The sequence below is a fragment of the Centropristis striata genome, chromosome 1 (assembly GCF_030273125.1).
Source record: "Centropristis striata isolate RG_2023a ecotype Rhode Island chromosome 1, C.striata_1.0, whole genome shotgun sequence".
Lineage (NCBI taxonomy): Eukaryota > Metazoa > Chordata > Actinopteri > Perciformes > Serranidae > Centropristis > Centropristis striata.
In genome coordinates, this window is record NC_081517.1 from 19,704,981 (window position 1) to 19,730,573 (window position 25,593).

Below are 25,593 nucleotides of genomic sequence, written 5' to 3' on the forward strand. Positions count from 1 at the left end.
CTAATGTATTGAGATGCTCCTGTCAGCCATGTTGACCAAAGTACACAATTGAAATATAATCACCTCTGTCTCTTCACAGACCGAGAAGCTGAAGTTCTGCAAAATGTTCACCAAGGACAGTTTCACTATCAGCAGGGCAAAGCGCATCCCCAAACAGTTCCTCGGCCCGACCCCGAACGGCAGGTAAGTGTACGGTTCGATGTTCTGCTTGTTCTGCTTACTAAATCTGAATTTCGGACATTTCAAGACATGGAAAAAAAAGTTATAAAGGACCGTCAAATATATTGCAAACTGTACAAAGGATTAGACCACAAATTACTTTACAAACAATGAAATGCACCACTGTCTTGTAGCTCACTGATAACTGTAATCACGTCCTTATGAAACATTTATCCTAATCCTTGAGTAAGGTTTTCCTGTACGCACTGTAGCAGCTACCTGTCTGGTTTGAACTCCTCTGGCTCTGGCCACAGCTCAGGGTCGTGGTGCATGGCGTAGACTGGAACCATAATATCCATGCCCTTTGGGATTGTGATCCCGTTGATGTAGACAGTTTCTTTGGCAGTTCGTTCCAAACGTGCGGATGGAGGATAGAGCCTAACAAAACATAAGAAAGAACACTTTTTTTAAAGACTGTATGTCTTTATCAGAGTAAATATTCAATCCCCAATAGTATACATCTGTGTACTTGTATTTACTTTACTTTACAAATTCTTATGGTTGCCCCAGAACTGATTTTATTTAAATTGCAACATTTTTAGGTAACTCCTAGCAGCTTCCAGGGACAGCAATGTTTTTGTCGACCAATAAAACTTGACTACTATTGGATGGATTGTTAAGAAATTTGGTGAAGACATTCATGTCCCCCTCAGGATGAATTATAATAACTTCTGCTGTTATGAAGATCTGCTGACTTTTCTATTAAAATTAACATGTCAAATGTTTGATTTCTACAGTACTTTTTTTCCTAGTAGTGTTTGGTTTATGATCAAATATCTGCAAAGCTCCCATAATTCCCATATACCTCAACTGTAATTAGCAAATGTTATTATCTGCTTAACATGCATGCATACCTCAGTAAAAGTACAAAAGTATCAGCATACATACATACATACACACACACACACACACACACACACACACACACACACACACACACACACACACACACACACACACACACACACACACACACACACACACACACACACACACACACACACACACACACACACACACACACACACACACACACACACACACACACACACACACACACACACACACACACACACACACACACACACACACACACACACACACACACACACACACACACACACACACACACACACACACACACACACACACACACACACACACACACACACACACACACACACACACACACACACACACACACACACACACACACACACACACACACACACACATGACAAGTAACTGTCGGCTAAATGTAGTGGAGTAAAAACTACAATATTTGCCTCTAAAATGTCTAAATGTCTAAAATGTAGAGTAGAAGTATAAAGTTACATAAAATGGAAATACTCAAGTAAAGTACCTCAAAATTGTACTTTAGTACAGTACTTGAGTAAATTTACTCACGTACATTCCACCACTGCTGAGATATACAAGTCACGGAAATGGGAGAGACTTATGGACAACTTGAAAACATGATGCTATGAGCAATGCTGTCTTCAAGGTGGCATAACTAACTTAAAAAAATGCTGATTTACCTCAGAACCTCATTGACGACACAGTCCAGGTACGCCATCTGCATCAGAGCTTCATATTCAACCTCACCCTGCAGTGTAAAAAAATCACAGTCTGATTAAACACAATTCAGATTTTGGAAAACTGTAGTTTCATTCATAAAATAAAATAACTTCTTCACCAGAAACATCTGCTCTACCTTATTAGGAAAAGTGGAGTCTATCTCCTCTTGCAGGCGTTTCATGACTTCAGGATGTCTTGCTAAAGTGTAGGCCACAAACACGAGAGTGTTGGTACTCGTTTCGTAACCAGCAAACATAAAAATTGTGGCTTGAGAGAAGATCTCATGATCAGTAAGACCTGTTGAACAGATATAAAGGGAGATGAAAGGAGGTTTACTGTAAACACATGTGGCTGCACATCTGTGTTTCTATATCAGTGTAATGGCACTGTGTAATTACCTGTATTCTGCTTTTCTGTCTTGGATTCACTGGCAGTCTGACAGTTCATCATATATTGGAGGAAATCTCCAGAATACTGAAAACAAATCACGTAGTATTAGGGTTGCAAAATTCTGGGAATTTTCAAAGTTGGAAACTTTCCATAGGAATTAACAGAAGTTATCTGGAATTTATGGGAATAAACTGAATTTACAAAATTGAAGGTTAATCCTTAACAGTGAACTTAAATATAGTCAGGGAAAATGTATTTCTTGAGCATCATTTTGACTAAAACAACCAGATTTCATGCAAGTACAGCTAAATATCTGCTATTCCTTAATCACATGCAGGTAGCACACTGCTTACTACAGGGCTAGTGAGGCCACGCCCCCTGCGGAGGCCACGCCCCCACATGCACTGTGCATTCCTCCATCACATGTTGAATTAATTTACATGTTGTGTTAAAATAATTGATTATTTTCTATATTGGTAAATGGTTTTATGCTTTATTTCTGCTTCTCTGTGGTCTGTCTCTGTTCTCTGTGAGTGACGCAGGTCACTATCAAAGGTCAAACCTTGACTGTAATAAATATCTCTATGCATTTATATTAAGTCAGACAATATGATTTGATACATTGATTGTGTTTGTGTGTTAATATTGATGTAGAAAACTATGATTACTTTAATTACATATATTCCATTTGCTTAAACTGATTAAGATTCTATAAATCACAAAGAATGACATCCAGATATATTGGTGCACAGTTTTTGCTGTGTGTGTATGTGCATTTGTGAGTGTGTGTGTGTGTGTGTATGTGTGTCTGGAGAGGGGAGACCACAGAAGGCCGAATGAAAATCCTGTGTGAGAATCTCTGTAAGTCATAACAAGGAAAAATGTTTGTGCTAACAAGTTTGTTAGTAGGTCAGGGCAAGGCCTGGTTTCGGCAGCAAGCAACCAGGTGGCATGAAGTGCCGTTGTATGCATTAAAACTGGCGAATGAGCGGATCAAGAAGGCGGGACTTCCTGGAAGAAATCGACCAGCATGTTTTGTAAACAAATGTTAGTATTTTAATGGGTTCCAGGGAGGGAGTCGTGGTTCAGACTTCACGAACTGAAACACGTCTGTTTGTATTCAGGGACATGAGTTAATTTTGAACCCGGAGATCTCTGTAAAGTGCACATTTTTTGACGTATTGTAATAAAACTTTTGTTAAACTGAGAATCTTGGACGTTCTCCAGCTCTTCATTTCCCCATCAAAGAATGCGCAGAAAAATGGTGAGGTTTTTTCTGTTGGTGACAGATTTTTTCTGTCGGTGACAGATTATCAATTTTCAAGGTTTCCTCATGCAATTTTTCTAACAGTTGAATGGGACTTTTTTGGAGGGAGAGGGGCTCTCTTCATTTAACATTTTGAATAGGACTTTTCATGAGGGGAGGTCATTTTAATTTTCAAATGGGTGGGGTCAGGTTGATAAGTAATGTCTAACTCAACATTAAGGTTTTTATTGTTCAATAATTTTTTTTTAAAAACTTGATAAAGTTCTACTTGAAAATAAATCTATTGAAAAGTCATGTTTCTTTTATTTTGAGTATTTCTAAAATTCCCCAGCTTAACTTCCTTAACTTTCTACCAACTTCCACCCCTTTGCATCCCCTTTACATAGTATTCATATTCTCTTTGTGTGTGTTTGTGCACTATGAAAACATATTATGATTATTTGGATCTACAGGTTTTTTGTGTGCTCTTATGGTCTGCGTGCTGTATATTGTTCCGTCTGCATTTCCTTGCTGATGGTCTTGTTTGCCTATGTATGCCATACAGAGGAATCTGTGTTAAATTGAAACCATTTCATAACCAGTTAGAACAGACCTGGGCATTGCGTGAGGTTACCCGGAAATTAGAAATCAATACAACCACAGTGCTTTTATTTTGAAGGCGATCTACGTATGTGCATGCATACACACTTGCACAGAAATTTTGTTACTTAGTTACCTTGTTACTTAGTTACCTTGTTAAAAACACTTATTTCTTTTTGCATAAAGTAAATAAATTGCTGGTTTACTTCATAACATACATGCTCTATATTGTTTCTGTGGTTTGAATGTATCTTGGTTTAAAATAAATGGAAAAGTGAGATAATGATATTATTACTATTTTTACTGCTATAATTATTCCACATTAATATAGTTTTATAGCATGCTTTCTTACCAGTAGCAGCTCAAAACCAGATAACTGACTGCATTTTATAAAGCGATGAAATTAGAATCAGAATTTAGTTCAGAGTTTTGGTTCGGCCCACTGCAACCTTCACAGTATCTCATGTGGCACTTTGGGAAAATCAATTGCCCAGTCAGTTAGAAGTTAGTTAGAGTTAGAAGCTCCTTGTACTTGCTTTAATGTTTTTTTTTTTTTATAAACTTCTTGAAATATTTCTTTATCATGACATATATTACATATCTATCATTAGTAGAGATACTTTGATGGAAGATTTGCATCAATATTGCCCACCACAAGATGTGTGTTTTGTTCAGACCTGGTGTGAGCTCCCATTGCGTTCAGCTTTGACCTTGTCCATAAGTGTTTTAAAGAAGCCAGTAGAAGTCTTAGAAAACATAGAGTAACCCAGCAGCTCCAAGAGAGGACGGCAAAAGGGAAACATCCCTAAGAGGGAAAAGGGAGTTTAAAAATTACAGTTTGAGTCACATAGCTGTTATAAAATAAAGGTGTCATAGAAAAGCAGTGATGTACCTGATAATAAGAAAATAGTATTGGGTACTGAAAACAGCTTGGTGCTGTGGGTCATGAGGGGACCTGAGGGGTCGTTGATTGAGTCGGCATCGATACTGAATGCAGTGCTCGCCATAACATCGATAGTGTAGGCTCCAAAGACGCTGGAATACACATACAAATCATTAATGGTTGAATCCACTGCCACACACACAAGATTTTATCATGTTGGAAACCTCAGCTGAGTTTAAAATTATTTTTACGTATGTTCATGTTTAAAAAATAGTTTTTAATCAAAGAAAAAAATGGTAATATTGCACCCATCGAGGGAACATAATAAGCTGATTTACAAATATATATAAATACTGAAATATAGAATAGTCTTTGTGTATATTGTCTTTTTTTATTTAGCAGATCTAACGGAATCTGTATGAACAGAAATTATATTCTTTTGATGATTATTTTAAAGATGCTACACTGTCTAGTTCTTTAAATATAATGGTTGATACTATATTGAAACAGGATAGGATTTTGAGAGCAAAATTGCATCTTATTCTTGCTCAGAATAATCGATCTCTAACAGCATCCTATAACTCAATCTCAGCATCTGTTTTTCCAGGGGCTTTAGTAACATATTATACATTTAATACATAATACATTATAATATACATTCGTTTTTTTTAGTCAAATATTTAAAATCAAATAAAAAATACTTGTTTGTACTTATTGTATCACAGAGAAGATGGATGAAGCTCTCATGTCTGTACTGTAAATACATAATGAAGCTGCAGTCAGTTAGCTTAGCTTAGCACCAATAATGGAAAAAAAAAAAGGTTACAACACCTCTGAAGCTCACTAAATAACAAGTTTGGTTTTTGTGTGGCCATCCTGGGTGATCTTATATAATTTAAAAGCACGGGTCTTTAATGAGGGTGCAAAAAGGGAATAATGTATTTAATTAAAGTCACATGTAGTATTCTTTTGGCATGGTAATACTCACTGTTTCACAGTGATAACTTTATTCAGCGCCTTGGACTGCAGGCTGTCAGTCAGTTTGCGGGAGTGATGTTTCACGATGTTAAACATCTTCAACACGCACACAAAAAAAAGTGTAAGATGAACAGAATCACATGTAGGGTCATGATATACCTTTATTTTGCCTAAATATGAGTTGAAGAATTTTGGGAAATTGACAACTCTTACCTCTTTTATACGTCCAGAGGTAAAAATGGGAGTGAGGATGTTACGAATCCTTCTCCAGTGATCATCCTTAGCAGATCCCACTGCGTCATAGAGGTCCCCGACCAGGCCGCGGTCCTAAAGGGGGACAGCGGTCAGTACGCCTGTATTTATGGGTTTACAATTGTACATATTTGTGGAACAGCTGTTAATAGTATTTCTGTGGTCAAAGAACTTGCAGCTGTACCTTTAATGGTATTAAACAGTAAACAAACATGTACTGCCTGATGCTTGCAGCTTTTAGTTTTGGTCTTTTTGTTGGATTTGTTGATAAGAATGGACATTTAGAAAAAACACTTTCCTTTATCCTCTAGGTAAAAAAGATTTTGTGTACAACATTACTATTCATGTACACTATGTTTAAGCCAGGAAGCTAGGGAAACATAAATATAGGCTACTTCTTGAAATGTATATAAATAATCTACTCAAGTGCTGTACTTAAGTACAAATTCAAGATACGGACACTTTAATGTTTTCATTTTATACAACTTTTATGTTTTCATTTTATGCTAGCAACTGAAAAGTTAACATGCATATGCATATATATATGGCATATATGGCTCTCATATTACTTTAGCATGTTAGCATGCTAACATTTGCTAATCAGCACTTAAAACAGCTGAGGTATATGGGAATTCGTTTTGCATGGCAAGTACTGGAAATGGCAAATATTGTAACTTTTACTCATACAGTCTTCTGATAGCTCTCGCTACTTTTCATATTACAGTTTTTCATGACTGTACGAGCTATTTACTTCTTGTTTGTATTTAGTTGTCTATTTAGTTTATTACTAATAATTATTTCAGACATTCGTTTATTTTAGATTTTTTTTTAAATTGCTAGTTAATTGTTTAACTTATCATTCAGCTTATTTAGTTTACACAGTATTTTTGTGTTTTATGGAAATTGGGTTGACACCGTGGGCGCCTGATGTTATTTAGATAGGTGGGTAGGCAGAGGGCCGTCATGCACCTGGGTGAGCCTTTGTTTTTTTTTACCACTGCAAAGATAGGCAGCAGGAGCCATGTTTCTTTGTTCTCTTTGTTTGCTTGATCGTAATGAATTAAATAAACCTTTGGAACTCACAACTTTGCACAGACTTCTGCTTCTTTGCCTGCGTACACCACACGCCCATGGTGCATCAGTGGTATTTTGATTCAGTTTGTATTAAGTTTATTTTTGTTACCTTTCGGACATAACTGCCACTGCAATGACCTTCCTGTCAGTTTCTGAAAAACGATGTTCCTCCAAATCTGATTATTTTAAATGTTTGTGATAAATTGAAGGATGAAATATGCCTTTATGTGTTGAGAGAATGCTTCTACTTTTTCCTAATTTTCCTAAAACAGCAGTGCTAAAATAATCCCTCCCATTATCACCCACTAGAAGTAGGTCACAGAGACAAATCAACCCATGAAACTGCTCTGCTTTGAAAAGGGACCAAGTAAGTCACCAATCATCATTTCTTTCAGGTTCCATTTGAAGGCAGCATTATCTAATGTGAACACAGAACATAAGACATTCTATTACTCTATATTGTATTAAGTGTCTCTATATTTTTTGTTCTTTTCAGTGTTAATCCTGTGTGCTCTCACCAGCCGGTTGGTAAAGTAGGTGAAGCACTCTTTCACCAAGATGGTTTTCAGCATGTCGGGTTCCATCACAAACAGCACCGGCCTTCTGAGCTCATACATGCTGGACATTCACACAAACACACATTTACATTTTAGGCATTCAGTGGAAAACTCATCAATGGATTGGTGCAGGAACGAGTTAGCATTTTAACACTTCTAGTTCCCTCATCTCAAAGTCAACAGATTTTTGGTTTGATGTCTGAAAAAACGATGTCTGATGAAAACAAGTTTAAGATAATTTCATGCCTATCATCCCTTAAGTAGTGTGTGTGGGTAGTGTTCCTCATTTCACACTTAACAAACTCAAGGTTTTCACTAAACCCGCTTTCTGAAATGGGCCCCTGGTTGCCAAAAGTGTCTTTAACAATACTTCATTGGTAGTGCATTTCACCACGCAGCAGCTTTTAGACATTACTCTGTTGTATGCTAACTGATGGAACTGAGAGCCATGACTGTTTTGATAAATGACATAGTGTGATGACATAACAATGTGAAACGACATCATTAATACGTCGATTACACAGTGACCTTACTGAAGTTGACTGGCCATCTCTGCGAAAAAATATTAAAAATTTGTTAGTTCAGATTTTTATGCTTATTATCAGACTTTTTATTTGCAAAAGCAATATAAAGACAAGGCATTTTTATGATCAGATATTTAACAATTATAATAATTATATTTATCTGTTCTAAGCAGTGTATTGCCTGCCTGCAACTGCCTCCGTCTACTATCGAGCTGAGACGTCACTCACAACGTTGTGACGAAGTGAGAAAGTTGTTTTTTGTGTCATTAAGAAGGAAAATGTATGGGGGTTTTCGCGATTGATTCACTTTTTAATAGCTGCTAAAAGTTTCCAAATTAATTTTAACAGTTGTTAAATGTGATTTTTACTGTACAGTAAATATCCAAGTGCATTTTATTATGAAGGTCCTCTAGAATGTATCTGAAGTGGAATTAGTGACTGAAAACAGACAGTTTAATTTTAATTCATTTTTAATACAATGTTACATTTTTACTGTACAGTAAATATCCAAAGGGCATTTTAAGTTTGCGAGAAGATACCTGAGGCCATACATAATACATAATCTACATAATGTCTTAGACAGGAATTATTGATTGGAAACAGACAGTTTCATTTGAATTAATTCTTAATATGTATAGGCCTATATTTAATGTAATATTTTACTGTACAGTAACAGTATCACTTCATCTCCTATCTGCAGATAAGAGTTTTATACTGGAAAAAAAAGTGAGAAAGAATGACAGTAAAGTGTTTATCCTTCATGTCAGCTCGCTCTGTGCAGTTTAAATTAATTTACCATAATTATCACAATACGGGCGCACTACATTATATAGGGACGGCTGGTTTGACTACGGAGAAACGAATGACTGTGTTGTTGGTGGTGAAAAATGTAAACAAAGAAACGTGGAACCGAGTGCAAACAGAGTACCTTTAATTATACCGGCCTAACTAAGTTGGAGAGAAACGCTCAGCGCCTGTTGAGGCTCCGGGTCGTCAATAATGTTGATCCATTATTCCCAACGAGCTGCGATCAGACAGCTGTATAATCAGAGAAAGCCTGCCTTGATGCTCCTACCACGAAGGTAAAAATTAATACATTTTGAGCAATATGTTGATAATTCTGCAATGACAAATTAGCTTTAGATCTGTGGTAGCCTACAGAGTAAAACTGAAGGACACGAATTTCATCTTTATACTATTGTAAGGTCCAGATATTGCAAAAAGTTCAGAGGTTGAAATATATTTGAAATGTGTGAGCAGCTTATTATTTACAGATTCTTATTTACATAATTATTATTCACATATTCACATGTTTTATAATATTTATTTACACAAGTACCAGCAGTCACAATTACCTTTTGAATCAGCTCAAAATGTGCTTTTCTCGCGTAGAAAACGATGTTTTGGACATAAACTCACACAACTAGTTTTAAGTCCGCTAGTTCTGATTGGTTGATGGACTGACATGTGATGGGAGACAAGGAAGTTGTGGTGTTGCTGTGTTGTGAAGCTGCCTGAGCCGTTTATTAAAATATCTAAGACAGATGCTGCTGACTAAAGATAAACTACGCACAAAAAGTAAGGCAATTTGTGTTCGGTAGATTATTTTGTTGTTGTAACAATGCTTTTTGGCAATAAATCTTATACCATTGGAAAGCCTGAAGCCTCCCCTTTGAAAAGGTACCACATGTGTAAGAAACATCAATTTGTGGGATTAGCAGCAGAGCTGAGTATGTAGGTTGCACCAAAGAAAAATGTGCCAAATCTTCTCTGTCAATGCCTAGGCTACTTTGCCATTGACTCTTGTTTGGTGTTTGGTGGATTGGATGATTGAAGTTTGAAGAAAAAAGACATATTGGCAATTTAACAATTTATTAATTTAAGAAACATGAGCCTCAGTAGTGTGTGGAATAACCATATACAGCCACAACAGCCTGGCACCTCCTCCTCATGCTGGTCACCAACCTGGTCACACGCTGCTGTGGGATGGCCTCCCATTCTTCAACCAGCATCTGTCGTAAGTCAGCCAACCTGGTTGTGTTGGTCACTCTGGCACCAACAGCACACCCAGAATGTGGAGATATGGGATTGCCACTGGTTACAGAATCTCATCTCGATATCTCTCTGCATTGAGATTGCCTCCAATGATGATAAGCCTCGTTTTTCCAGTGAGGGAGATACCGCCCCACACCATCACAATGCCTCCACCAGTGTGATGGTGGAACAGACACTGACTGTACTGACTACTCACTCTAGCAGGGCCGATTCTCACAGGTGCTGCCAATCAAGTTTCTGATTGGCACCTGATTGGCATCACCTGGGAGTACCAAAAGCTCAAAATAAGAGTCAATAGCAACAGCAAAATAATGAGAAGATTTGGCACATTTTTCTTGGGCACAGCCTACATACTCAGCTCTGCTGCTAATCCCACATATGCATGTTCCTTATAAATGTGGTCCCATTTAAAAGGGGAGACTTCAGGCTTTCCAACAGTATAAGATTTATTGCCAAAAAGCATTGTTACGATAACAAAATAATCTAATGTACGACTGTACAGTAAGAAAAAACAAGCTTTTCCCTTTTACAACAAATTTATTCTTTCAAACAAAACATTTCATAACGGAGCAATAACAAATAAAAATTGTACTGTACTTGTACTGTGAGAAAAAACAAGCTTTTCCCTTTTACAACCAATTTATTCTTTCAAACAAAGCATTTCATAACGGAGCAATAAAAAATAAAAAATTGTACTGTACTTGTACTGTGAGAAAAAACAAGCTTTTCCCTTTTACAACCAATTTATTCTTTCAAACAAAACATTTCACAACGGAGCAATAAAAAATAAAAATTGCCTATGTTAATCTAAGCCACACAAATACATGTTTCCTTGCAGGCGAGTATACATGCCTTGCTCTTTTGGCGTATCGATGAGCAAATTCCCACACCACCCTTTTCAAGTCCAGACTGCGCGCACGTTTATTTTCAATACTCAGTATGGCCAGCCCCGACAGTCTCTCTTGTGCCATGGTGCTTCTCAGATAAGTCTTAATTAATTTCAGTTTTGAGAATGATCTTTAGGCGCTTGCGACAGTTACTGGTAGAGTGAGAAACAGTTTAATAGCCGTGGCAACATCAGGCACACTTGGCAATATGGAGTGGTGCTTTATGAATAGAGTGTGTGCCAAATCTTGAACTGAGCCACGCTCGATTTCTTTTATGGTGGACATGAATGCGGTTCTAAATGAAAGCACTTGTTCTGGAAAATCCGCAGACAAGTCATCATTGTATTGGTCTGCTAAGGCACTTGCTGATTTGTACAGTTCATCACTGGATTGTGACAAAAGTTCCTGTGGGCGTAAAAACCCAAACCTCCGTGCCACCTCTTCCATGCCCTGAAACCTGTGTGTCACCTACGCAATGGCAATGTCGAGAGCTGCGTAAAATACTGACACTTTGAAGTGCTCCTCTGCATTCGATAGCCTTTCATCCTCTCAGATGCACTTGCTAGATATTTGCTTGCCTGCAAAATATCAATATTTTGTTTTTGGAGACTTTGTGAAACAATGTTAATAGTTTCCAGAATTTTACCCTGTATTTGAAGGACAAATTCAAAATTGTCCATCTTATGTTTGAGTCCCTCGGCCTCAGCACGCTCATCTGGCTTTTTGGATAACAGACATATTTTAGTAAGTGCTTTCATCACATCTGGGTAACGAAAGCGGAGTGAGCGCACAGCATCATGTCTGGATGCCCAGCTCGTCGGGCACAGTCGTTTGAGTGTTGGTTGCCCTGTCACTTTGAACTGTGACTCAAGAAGTTGCCATCGTTTAATACTACCACTGAAAAAAACATATAATTTGTGTACAGTATCGTAGTATTCTTTTACTTTTGTCACATTTTAGCATGCATCATTCAGGACCAGGTTTAGATTGTGAGACGCACAGTGAATATAGATGGCATTAGGTTCCCTATCCGCTACTCGCTTTTGCAACCCAGAGTATGTGCCATTCATTGTGGCTGCGCCATCATAACCCTGTCCTCTGCATTTATTTAGAGATATTCCCTTCTTCTCTAAAAGTCCGACAATCTCTTTCTCCAAACCAGATGCGCTTTGATCGTGGACTGCGTGGAAACCCATGAAGCTTTCATTTATTTTTACCTCTAATGGATTATCCTTTTCATCTTTTGGAATGGTAACATATCGAATCACCTGACTCAGCTGATCTACTTTTGAAATGTCTTGAGTTATGTCCATTATTACAGAATACAATTCTGGGGACTTCCGGGTTACGACATGTGGTGGTAACCTTTCATCGTCACATAGTGCCTAATCCTGAAACAGTTACTTCGCTTAACGAAACTCCTGAGGCAGAATGAGTAAAGTGAGTAAATCGGGCGGTAAAACTGAGAAGCAGCAGGGTGCTAAAGCCTGTAGCAGCATGGCGGAAGATCCTGTGGCACCATTAACGACGGAGACGCTTGTCCTAGAACTTGAAAAGATGAGGAGGAATATGACCGGCGAACTCACAGCTTTACTAAATAGCTCCCTGGAACCTATCCGGTCGTCAGTCGAATCCTTCCAGCTGAGCTTGGCGGCACAAACTTCTACTATCAAAGAGATGGAGACTAGCTTATCCGACCACAGCGACAGGATAACGCAACTAGAACTAGATGTGAGCGGGCTCCAGTCTGACCTGGGATCGGTGGTGAAAGAGAATACAGAGCTCAAGGCAAAAGTGGAGGACTTGGAGTCCCGCTCAAAACGCCAAAATGTCCGTGTGCTGGGACTCCCGGAGAACATGGAGGGAAAAAGATGCTAGGGTCTTTATGGCCAAGCTGTTCGCTGATCTACTGGGAGACCTGCTCTCTGGACCGCCTGAGCTGGACCGCTCACACCGCAGCCTGCAGCCGAAACCCCGACCGGATGATCCTCCACGTCCTGTTATCGTCAGCTTTCATCATTACATGGAGAAAGAGGTTGTTCTGAGGTGGGCAAAGTCACATAAGGACTCTTCTTACAACGGCCACGGAATCCAAATCTACGAGGATTTCAGCGCAGCGGTGGCGCGGAGGCGAGCTGCATTTAACCCGGTCAAGGGGCTTCTCTACCGGCGGGGAGTGAAGTTCGGGGTGCTGTACCCAGCGCGCCTCCGAGTCACCCACAACAACAGGGAGCACATCTTCAACTCTCCCGAGGCCGCGGAGACTTTCTACCGGCAAAACTTTCCAGCCTAGGAGGCTTTAACGATGGAGTAAAAATACATTCAGGTGATACTACTTTGGCTAAGGTACTAGATACAATATGTTATCGGACTTTTGTTGGCCTGCTGTTAAAGTTACGTTCATTCTTGTTCGTTATGACAGTAGCAGTAGTCCTAACCATTTTTGGGTTTTATGTGTAGTGTCGCTGTAGGCTTGGGGCTATGCAATGGCACTTTATAATTTACAGCCTATCTGCAATAAAGCTACTACTGTGCAGGCACCTGTGCACTGTTATGTTACTGAGCCTCTTTAAAGCTAGCGGTTGCGATGCATTTCTCAGGCTGCTTTATCTCTCCCTCTTGGTTGACTGTAATATCCAGGGTATTAAAAAATACAATGTTAGGAGCAGGTAACACTACATGATTAACCGGTTGTATGTACACTGGCTCTGGCAGCTCGTCGGTTGTATTCGAGCGGGCATCAGACATATATTACTGTATCTCTCAACAGATGTAAGCTACATGTGGGGTGGGGTGGGTGGGGGCTGCGCGTCTTGTTCGGTGTTTTTTTATTTTTATTTTTTCTCGTTTGTTTGTTTGCTTTGGGTCCCAAACTACTGGTTTCACTCAGTCTTATCTACCTTGTGTATCATAAATGGCAAATGCCTCTGTAATGCCAGGGGGTGTAGATGGACGTAAAATTAATATTATTACTTGGAATGTACGGGGTTTGGGGGGGCAGTGTAAGCGTGCCAGAGTCTTTTCACACTTAAAGTATCTCTCCACGGATATTGCTTTTTTGCAGGAGACTCACCTGCGTACAGTTGACCACACTAGGCTCCGTAAACCATGGGTTGGACAGATATTTCATTCCAATTTCAACAGTAAATCCAGAGGCACAGCCATTTTAGTACATAAACGAATTAAGTTTGTCTCTGATCATATATATTCTGATCCTGGTGGTCGTTACATTATAGTTTCTGGTGTTCTTTATCAAACTCCTGTTGTGTTAGTCAGCGTATATGCACCTAACTGGGACAGCCCAGATTTTATGTCCACGTTATTTTCCCATCTGCCAAATTTAGATACTCATCATCTTATACTAGGAGGAGATTTCAACTGTGTTGTCAATCCAAGCCTTGATCGTTCACAGCCCAGATCGACCACAGCAACAGCAATGACCAAGACTTTATTAACATTGATGGATCGGGTGGGGTGTGTTGACCCTTGGCGTTTCTTTCACCCTAATGCTAAAGACTTTTCTTATTTCTCTACTGTCCATCAAGTCTACTCCCGCATAGATTTTTTCTTTATTGATAAGGCCCTTCTACTAGGCCTGGGCCGATAATCAATAAATCAATTAATCGCACGATAAATTAAATGAAGTCAATAATTTTTCCTGCCTCGATATATCGCCATGCGCATGCGCGTTTGTTTTCCTCGTCTCTCGCCTCCAAGCAGGCTGGATGACAAGAGGGTTCACTCTGTGCTCGATCTCAGCACCTGGGCGCTTTTGTTCCATAGCGGAATGAGCGGAGTGAACCCTCCTGTCAATCATCCAGTCTCTGTCGGGTGAGGCGGGGCCGCTAGCATTGGCTACACACAAACACAGAGTAGCAGTGCAGCCGCAGCAGTTGAGCCTCGTGTGGAGAAACGCGACGAAAACCATGATTGAAAAGCCCAGTGCCACAGCCCCGGTGTGGGAGTATTTCGGTTTTAAACCCAATGAAAAAGGTGAGCCCCAGAACATAAACGAGCCAGTATGCCAGCTTTGTTTAAAAGTGGTGGCAACAAAAAAAGGAAATACTACCAACCTGCATGCCCACCTTAAACACAATCACCCGACCCAGTTTTCCCAGCTGGGGAAAAAAACTGCACCTGGGGATGCAGAGCCTTCGTCGTCCCGACAGTCTACACTGACTGAGGCGTTTGGTCGACAAAGCAAATACAAACGAAACAGCGCAAAATGGTGTGCGCTCACAGAAACTGTTGTCCGCTACATCGCCAAAGAAATGATGCCCTTTAGTACAGTTGAAAAGCCAGCATTTAGAGAAATGCTGCAAACGTTTGACAGACAATACGAATTGCCTGGGAGAAAATATATGTCACAAACGGCAATTCCAGAACTGTATAACAGAGTGAAAGATGACATATTAAAGGACATCAAAGACATCACATTTTACTCTGCCACTACAGATATGTGGTCAAGCTCAAACATGACCCCCTACATGAGCTTGACCATACACTATATAACTGCTGACTGGACCCTGCACTCCAAGTGTTTAGAGACCAGATATGTCCCAGACAACCATACTGCTGACACCCTCGCAGAAAACCTTAAGGCAGCTTTAGCAGACTGGGGACTGGATGAGAAGAAACTAGCCTGCATCACAACAGACAATGGTGCGAACATTGTGGCTGCAATAAGAAAGCTTGGCTGGCCATGGCTTAATTGCTTTGGCCACAACCTCCATCTTGCTGTGTCCCATGGTCTGGACAGCGACAAAGATCGGACAGCCCGTGCCATAGGACTCTGTAGAGGTTTGGTCAACATATTTCACATGAGCTGGATTAAGAAGAGAGACCTGAGGAAGGCACAGGCTGAGGCCAATCTCCCCGAACACAGTCTAGTGCTGGTGAGTGATGTTTAATTCATTGATAGTTTATTTAATATGCAACACTATGTATGTATGTATATATATGTGTGTGTGTATTGCATATAATTTAATATATAAACAATATAATTATTGTACAAATAATTAATGATAAATAATTGAAATGTATAAAAAGTAATATTTGTTTAAGACTGTTGATGTAGACCAGGGGTGTCAAACTCAAATACACAGTGGGCCAAAATTTTAAACTTGGACAAAGTCGCGGGCCAACATTGATATTTATTGAAAAAATTGACCTAAACAAGTTCAAACGAAATGGAACAAGTTAAATTAAAGTTAAGTAAGTCAAGTTAAATTTAAGTTAAGTTTAAATTTTAAATTTAAAAGTTAAATTTAAATTTAACAGTAATCTTTTTTCCACAGGCTAAAAATAAATGTAAGAATAAAATAACAAGAATAAACCAAATGACTATTAATAATATCCTTCAATGAATGTGCAACCATTCAAGCCTTGGACTAGCAAGAAAAAGTGCATAAAGACAACTTTAATTGTTGTTCAGTTTGCTACACACTGATCTACTGTGTTCAAGCCAAAACACGAGCAGCGCACTCTGGGATTTGTAGTATTATATTTTGGTATTTCCTCGCGGGCCAAATATAATTATACTGCGGGCCAAATTTGGCCCACGGGCCAGAGTTTGACACCTCTGATGTAGACCAACTAATGAAAAATAACAAATAGGGCTATTATCTTTCCCACAGGATGTTGCGACACGATGGGGCACTAAGCAGAAGATGGTAGAGAGGGTGCTGGAGCAGCTCCCAGCCATAAGACGTGTCCTGGTTGAGGACAGAAAACATGGCCACCTCAACCCAACCTGGCAGGATGTTTCTGTGTTGCAGTCCATCAACGCAGCAATGAAGCCACTGGCTGACTTCACAGATGTCCTCTCAGGGGAAAAATACGTGACAGTGTCCTCGGTTAAGCCTGTACTGGAACTGATAAAAGGTGAACTTCTCTCTCCAGGACCTGATGACACTGCACTGACAGCCAGTATTAAAGAAAACATGTGCAGGGTACTGACTGAAAAATACAGCTCACCTGCAATCCAAGTCCTCCTGAGAAAGGCCACCATCTTGGATCCAAGATATCGTGGCACCATGGAGGAGGCAGAGGAATTGGATGATGTCAAACATCAGATTGTGCAAGAGCTGCTGGACTTAAAAGAGCCAGAAGGAAGTGGAGAAGGCACTAGTGGTGAGAGCTGCAGCACAGCTGCTGCTGCTAGAGGGAATGAGGATGAACCTCCGGCTGCACCCACAAAGAAGAAGAGGCTGAGTGACCTTCTTCAAAACAGAAGAGCTCACCTCACAGGTCATTCCCAGGCTGCAGTTCCAAAAAGAGTGCAGGCTGATGCAGAGCTGACCAAGTTCCTCCAGGAAGATACACTTGATGTATCTTCTAATCCCTTAATGTGGTGGCGTGACAATCAAAGAAGGTACCCTTTGATGGCCAAGTTGGCACAAAAATACATGTGCATATGTGCAACAAGCACCAGCTCGGAGAGAATGTTTAGCACAGCTGGCAACATTGCTACTCCAGAGAGATCCTGCCTTAAGCCACACAAGGTCAACATGTTGGTTTTCCTTGCTAGGAATCTGCCAAACTAAAGTAGCTACAAATTTGCATATGGCCTGTGTTTGTGTTCTAACTCTGCACTTTTTGTTTACAAAGGTCCTAACTGGATTGACAGTGTTACCTGTTAAGTAATGTACAACTCTACCTCTGTGCCTTTAATGTTCAGTATTTATTGAAGTGGAGTTTTGTTTGCCAATACTTGATAAGCCATTTTATTTATTGTTTTGGTTGCGTGTGGTTTTATATTTGAGTGCTGTTTTTCTTCACAGAGACGGGTTCTATTTTATTGTTTTTGGTTGTGATTTTTATTCAAGTGCAATTTTTCTAAACAGAGACTAAGAGTCCATTTTATTTTTGTTTATTGGTTTTTGTTTTTTTATTTACTTAGAATATTTAAATGTTCTTGATTACAATGGTAAACACTGTGAAATAAACGTTTATTGTATATTTGAAAGGGTGTGCTGTGCATTATTATGATATATTTATTATGTTGACAATAATATCGTTTATCGGCAATAATTTGTGGGACAATTTATCGTCCAGCAAAATTTGTTATCGACCCAGGCCTACCTTCTACCTTTCGTCAGATCTACAGATTACACTGCCATAGTAACTTCGGACCATGCTCCTCACATACTCGAGCTTTGTTTCCCCTCGGGTTCACATAGGCACCAAGGAGGCTGGAAATTGAACACGGGTTTACTGGCCGATGCAGAGTTCTGTAATTATGTATCTGCAGAGATTGATTTCTTTTTAGAGACCAATAGGTCTGATCACATTTCCCCATCGCTTCTATGGGAAACACTGAAAGCTTTTTTACGTGGGCGCATCATCTCTTTCAGTGTGCATTTATCCAAAACCAGAAGGATGAGGCAGCGACAACTTATGGACTCTATCTTAGACATTGATAGGCAGCATGCCTCTTCACCAAATCCTGCTCTGGCGACTAAACGTCTGCAGTTGCAAACCGAATTTGACCTCCTATCAACAAATAAAGCGGAACATCTATTACAATGGACAAGAGCAACTTACTATGAGCACGGGGACAGAGCCAGTCGCCTTTTAGCCTCGCAGCTGAAGCATCAGCATGCCTCTCACTTTATTTCACAAATATATGACTCTTCTCAGAAACTGACAACAGATGCAGCAAACATAAATCTTGAGTTCTCTTCGTTTTATTCTAACCTTTACAAATCAGAACCTCCCCCTGATACCCCGGTCATGGAGTCATTTCTTAATAATTTAGATATACCAACTGTAAATAGAGAATCAGCAGAAAATTTAGATAAACCATTAAGTCTACAAAAATCACTTATTGCATTTCTCTGATGCAGAATAATAAATGCCCTGGACGGTTTCTCAGCTGAGTTCTTTAAAAAGTTTGCTGTACAGCTTGCCCCTTTATTACTAGATGTTTTCAATGATTTGTTAGAACGGGGTGTTTTACCGCCAACACTAAACGAGGCGCTGATATCTCTTATACTTAAAAAAGATAAAGACCCAAATTTATGTAGTAGCTATAGACCAATTAGCTTGCTTAACAATGATGTGAAGTTGCTGGCAAAGATACTGGCGTGCCGACTTGAGACATGCCTCCCTGACATTATATCAGAGGACCAAACAGATTTTATCTTGGGCCGTCAATTGTCATCTAGTGTACGTAAACTTCTTAATGTGATCTTGACTCCCTCTGCTTCTCCAAATCCTGAGATGGTTATTTCACTCGACGCGGGGGAAGGCATTCGATCGGGTGGAGTGGCAATACCTGTTTACAATCCTCCAGAAATTCGGCCCTAAGTTTATCTCATGGATTCGCCTTCTCTACTCTGCTCCATTGGCAAGAGTTAAAACAAATTCAGAAATTTCGCCTCTTTTCCCTCTTTCGCGTGGCACGCGTCAAGGATGCCCCCTTTCACCGTTGCTTTTTGCTCTCGCTATAGAGCCTCTGTCTATTGCCCTGAAAGCTTCCACATTATTTTCTGGTATAATCAGAGGAGGGGTTGAACACAGAGTAGCACTATATGCTGACGATTTATTATTATACATTCAAGACCCAGTAAATTGTGTTGGTGGAATAGTAAATTTGTTAGAGGCCTTCGGAACATTTTCTGGTTATAAGCTGAATATCACAAAAAGTGTATGTTTTCCTGTTAACCAGTTAGCAAAATCGATTTCTCCTGACGTGCTGCCCTTCCATCTATCTCCTAGTGGCTTTAAATACTTAGGTGTAAACATCTTACATTCCCTTAGCTCACTTTTTAAGAATAATTTTGTGGATTTGACTGAGAAGCTTAAATTAGACCTACAGAGATGGGGTGTGTTACCTCTTTCACTAGTGGGTCGTATCGAAACAATTAAAATGAACGTATTGCCCCGGTTCCTATTTCTTTTTCAGACTCTCCCTCTCTTCCTCCCCAAATCTTATTTTAAATCACTCAACACCATTCTACTTTCTTACGTCTGGGCAGGCAAGCCCCCCAGGATTCAAATATCTATCCTCCAGAGGCCCAAACAAGATGGGGGTCTTGCACTTCCCAATATGCAGTTTTATTATTGGGCCGCTAACCTCCAAAAGCTTAAATTATGGTATCATTCCCCTGACACTAACTGGTGTGCTATAGAAGCTAGCTCTTGCACTTCATCCTCTCTACCCACATTGCTCTTTGCTCCACTCACAACGCGCCCCTCTCAGTATACTAATAACCCTGCTGTACTTTCCTCGCTAAAAATCTGGAAACAGTTCAGGCAACATTTTGGATTAAAATCTTCCTCTGTCCTCTCCCCTATTTGCAACAACCACCTGTTTCTGCCCTCTTTGCTAGACCCAGCTTTTAAAGTATGGAAAAAGAAAGGCCTGATTTCTTTCTGTGATCTTTTTCTAGATGAAACATTTGGTAGTTTGGAAAACCTTGTCACTAAATTTGGCCTGTCAATTCAAGATCGATTCAGATATTTCCAACTCCGTAGTTTTGTAAGGACTAATTTTACATCTTTTCCTAAACTGCCTGAGAAGACTCTTTTAGAGAATATAATGTCTTCATCATCAAAATCACAAAACAGCACTGGGTCAATTTATAACCTTTTACTCTCTTCGCAAGTATCTTCCCTTTCATGGCTAAGGGATGCATGGGAAAAAGAGCTCGGGCTGGGGCTGGACGAGGACTGGTGGAGAGAGTCACTGCTTAGGATCAGCTCCACTTGCACTTGTGCTCGTATGAGCCTTATTCAGTTTAAAGTGGTTCACAGGGTCCACTATACTAAGGCCAGGCTAAAGAGATTATTTCTTGATACTGATGATTCTTGTGTTAGATGCTCTCTCTCCCCAGCAGACCACACACACACGTTTTTCTCCTGCCCCAAGCTCAACTCCTTCTGGTCGTCTTTCTTCAACTCCCTCTCTGTAATTCTGGGCATCCCCTTGACCCCTTGTCCCTTAACTGCTATTTTTGGTGTGTCTCCTATGGGCAAGTTTAATAAATATCAAGCTGACCTTGTTGCGTTTGCTGCCCTCATAGCCAAGCGACGCATTTTGCTACACTGGAAGAGTCCTAATCCCCCTGGCACAACTTCCTGGTTAAAAGATTTAATGTCTTTTCTTCATTTAGAAAAAATCAAACACACAGTCAGAGGATCTGTGAAAAGATATCACAGAATATGGGACCCCTTTCTCTCCTATGTCAACTCTTTAACTTTGATAGACTCTTAAATTTGACCATAATTTCTTATTTTTTTTTGTTTTTGTTATTGTGTTATTGTTATGGACATTAGTAGTAGTATTATTATTACTATTATTTACTTATTTATTGTTATTATTACAATGGTTGCTATTCTATTCTATTCTTTTCTTTTTTATTTATTTTCTTTCTTGACCTTTTATTTACCACATGAAGTGAACTTTGTACATTGTGCAAGATCAGGCTGGGTGGGTGGGTGAATCGGGGATGTTGGTAAATTGGTATTTTGTCTGGATGCTCTCCTACAACTAGATTTACCTCTAGGGAAAAGGAAGCAATAAAATGTCAGACTTCCTATTTACAGCTGATTTGTGTTTTGTCTGTAATATGCTTTGAAGTTTGCACAATAAACATATTATAAAGAATAAAATTCTGCTTCATGGATTTCTTTTACTATTTCGTCTTGAACTTTTTGTGCCATAATAATAATCATTTCGTTTTGCATTTTTGGGCTCAAATATTTAGTTCTACTTTTACTGGTAATTAACCTCTGTAATACAGGGTCATACCGGGAAAGAAGTTCTATAACGGACAAAAAGTTTCCGTTGTTTATTTCTCCCAATTTCTCACGATCTGCAAGGAAATCGGAGTTACTGGATGCAAGTGTCAAGGTAACGTCAACAATTCTTGTCAATACCTCTGACCAAAAGTTTACTTAGTTTTTATATTCGGAGGAAATTTGCTCATCGATTGTAAGATTTTGCTGTCACATGTCATAAGTTACACAAGCTGCCATGTGAGAACGAGTATGTTCGTGTTCTTTGATTTTTCGGGAAAGTCTGATTTCCTCTCACCAAAAAGCCAACAGGGCTCACAATAGACACGATCCATTTTTGGGGAGTAACACAACCATTTGCGTGGTATCTTTGTACCTTTCTTTGATACTCTGTTGTAATACTCATTGGAAAAACACCTGCCTTTTGTATCTCTAGGATACGGACCTTTAAATCTGCCCAAATCTGTCCCTGCCTCAAAATAAACTTTTTCACATCTGCATCTGTAATATCTACAGGAAAAGTAGCCCTGTCAGTGGGGTAAGACATACCAGTTTTAATAGCTGATTCCGGGCTAATTTGAGATGCAGAGCTATCTGAGGCATCACTGCTGCTGTCCGGTTTTGCTGGCTGGTTGGTTGTAGAAAGGGGCACTCCGGGCTCTCCCTCGACCGATACTGAAGCAGCGGGATGCTCTCCTTGACCTGACGTTGAAGCTGCGGACCTGCCCTCTCCCTGACCGGGTGCTGAAGCTGCGGGGTGCACGGGGCTGTCTCCCTGACCGGGTGCTGAAGCTGAATTTTTAACATGCCGGTTAACATTTTTATTATAGCTTGTATTTTTATTCATGAAATAGTCTACCGGTATCCTGTTATGACTTATGTGGCAGTAGCTGGCTATAGCCGTTATTGTGCCTATTATAAATCCCGTATAGTCTAGCTATATGAAACCCTTAAAATGCATATTATTTTGAGATTCTGCGGGGAAAAAAGCCCCTCAGCATAACATATAGGTTAAATAACTCCACATAATAAGGCTGTTTAACCCATTGACGCCGGGAAAGCATTACTGCATTTCTACCATTAAAGCCGGGAGCGCTGTTGCGTCACTCTACCATTAAGGCCGGTGTCGTGCCAAAAAGTGATTGCCTGCCAGAATCTGATTTCTGGCCGCGGGAGCGCACACGGCAGCCCGTTGAGCGGTAGCATAAACACGTCTGCTTTTCTCTGGATTAAACGGTCTTAATATGCAGATACACACAACTGTATTATAATGTAATTATAGCAAAGGCATGTGGCTTCGAAAGTTTAACGTTTGTTGTTGCGTAATTATTACAACTGTGGCCAAAAGAAGTGTAGTTTGTAGCGAAATCAGACATGGCAACTACGTGATAGACGTCTATTTCAGTTTTCACCTCGCAAAAACTGATTGAAGGCATAGTATAGTTACTGAGAGGTTATTTCTGCCTAAATATGACTTGATCTCATTCATGAGCTTCATAATGTAAACACTAGAGCTCACAGGAAAGCTTGGAATCCCTTTAAAGGACTATTACAACACAAAATAGGCATTTTCACCTGCCAAAAATTGATTGAAGGCCAGATACAGTTACTCAAAGGTTATTTCTGCCTAAATATGACTTGATCTCATTCATGAACTTCATAATGTAAAGATCTGACCGCTCAACGGGCTGCCGTGCGCGCTCCCGCGGCCAGAAATCAGATTCTGGCAGGCAATCACTTTTTGGCACGACACCGGCATTTATGGATGAGGATTATGTTTTTAGACGACATATTTTCACCAAAGAACAGACAGATTTGTGGCCATCTGGAGATAATAATATTATTAATAACATATTAATATTAATAATAATAAGGCTAATTGATTGTGATGATGATATAAGAAATCATGACTGTTTATGTCTTATATTACTTTATGCGTCGTTGAGTACCCTGAAAAGTGCAATAGGCCTATATAAAATGTATTATTATTATTTATTATTATTATTATGATATATATATTTTTTTATTAGAGTAGGCTAATGAGAACTATGTCTTGTTCTTCCAGTGGTCATATCATGTTTGCATCTTGCTAATGGGCATGTATTAGTATTATGCATAGGATTTTTTTATTCAGACAAATGTAACATTTGCTGAGTTTGTTGATTTTTTAAAAAAATGTATTGATGGTTTGGACAAATAAACTCAACTTCGTATGAAAGCCACGGGTATAAGCTCTCAATTACTTTTTGAATTTCATTTTTATCTGCTACAAAGGCTGAAAAATCTATTATTTAGTAGGTGTTGAATTTCCAGAAAAACTTCAGGTTTTAGGGGGTCATTTGAAAATCGCCCATAGGTTTTCCAGGCATTTTTTTCCAGGCGCTTTAGGCCTTAATGGGTTAATAACTGTTTATTTTGCCACCAATAACTGTAGGCTAGTAAACACTATGCCAGACTACCCACCTGTTAACAGACTGCATCCTTCTTCACGTCTGAGAGGATTTCCAAAAAGAGTAGAGATTTTTGGTAGTTTGGCACAAAATGCAGCAGATTTTTCTTTGTTGTGCCGTTTTTGTGCACCGCTTTGATATTTTCGTTTCATTTCTTTGTGTGTCTCTGACAGCTGTCAACGGTGCTTTCACTGAGCTGTACTGATTTGAATTTCCCGCCTAAGGTATCTGACGTATCAAACAAAGAAATTATATATTTATAATATTTAATATTTTTATTTTTAAATATTAGTTTTATTTTTCATATTTCATGACCTGAACCCTATATGTTACGGTAAAAAAAAAAAAAAAAAAAAAAGATATTTGTTTTACAGGCAGGGGCGGGGCCCTATTGTATCGGGGGGGGGGGGGGGCGCCTCGCGGGGGCTGCGGGGGTATACTTTACGGCCTACGGCCCAGATCTGTGTACACCTCACCGCGTAGGTAGCCAACAATCCACCGCGTTTTGGGTCATTTGCTTTAATTGGCTCGGATTACTCGGATTACGCTCACACGGACTAAATGTTGGGGTATGTGAAAGTGTCCATAGACCTACCCCCACACTCTCCCATACTTCCGAGCAGCCTCACAGTCATCCATGTAGTAAACCTGTTAACAGAGAATACATATTCACCTCAAAGTCACCACGAATTTAAATATAAAAACAGGAATCATAAAGATTTACGTACGAGATTGTGCCTGGCAATTGTTCCCCAGTACATGTAGGGCTTGGGACCTGGGATCCCAAGTTTCTCAAATACTCCATGAGTCCACTTTCCGTACCTGAGAGAAACAGAAAAGCATTAAATAACGTCTCAAAGTGTCAGCCACACACTCTACTTCTAAAGGAAAGAGCTAAACTTTGGTGTTTTGGTGCAGATAAACTTCGATAAAAATGAATCCTTACATAACAAACAAACATATAAATGTGATCAGTAGAATCCATGTTTCTAAAGAGAAATAAGGAAGGAAGCCCATGACTTTCTCTTGCTCGATCAAGTTGGAATGACCTCACTTTTTTCTCTGAACTCTGGCTGCACTGCAGGAGGAGTGGCGTCTTTTTCACTGTGTTGCATAACGACTTTATGCCACTTCCTCTCTCCCGCAGCCCGCAGCGA

The 25,593-nt window shown here is 39.6% G+C and overlaps 1 protein-coding gene across 2 annotated transcripts in view; it reads right to left on the minus strand.

Annotated features, from left to right (window-relative positions):
• LOC131972202 (cytochrome P450 3A30-like) overlaps positions 1-25,495 on the minus strand; it is a 30,350-nt gene extending 4,855 nt beyond the window's left edge. Inside the window, exons 1-13 of one of the 2 annotated variants that reach the window (XM_059333991.1) lie at positions 25,383-25,495; positions 25,165-25,258; positions 25,032-25,084; positions 7,739-7,838; positions 6,108-6,221; positions 5,905-5,990; positions 4,926-5,068; positions 4,711-4,838; positions 2,196-2,271; positions 1,934-2,094; positions 1,758-1,825; positions 439-597; positions 64-226 (exon numbers count right to left, since the gene is read on the minus strand). In XM_059333991.1, the coding sequence (XP_059189974.1) occupies positions 64-226; positions 439-597; positions 1,758-1,825; positions 1,934-2,094; positions 2,196-2,271; positions 4,711-4,838; positions 4,926-5,068; positions 5,905-5,990; positions 6,108-6,221; positions 7,739-7,838; positions 25,032-25,084; positions 25,165-25,258; positions 25,383-25,453 (1,416 nt within the window). In that variant the 5' untranslated portion in view covers positions 25,454-25,495. Of the gene's footprint in view, positions 1-63; positions 227-438; positions 598-1,757; positions 1,826-1,933; positions 2,095-2,195; positions 2,272-4,710; positions 4,839-4,925; positions 5,069-5,904; positions 5,991-6,107; positions 6,222-7,738; positions 7,839-10,266; positions 10,708-25,031; positions 25,085-25,164; positions 25,259-25,382 lie in introns of those variants that run through there. The other variant, XM_059333999.1, reaches the window with a different exon arrangement.
• Between the last annotated feature and the right edge of the window lie 98 nt (positions 25,496-25,593).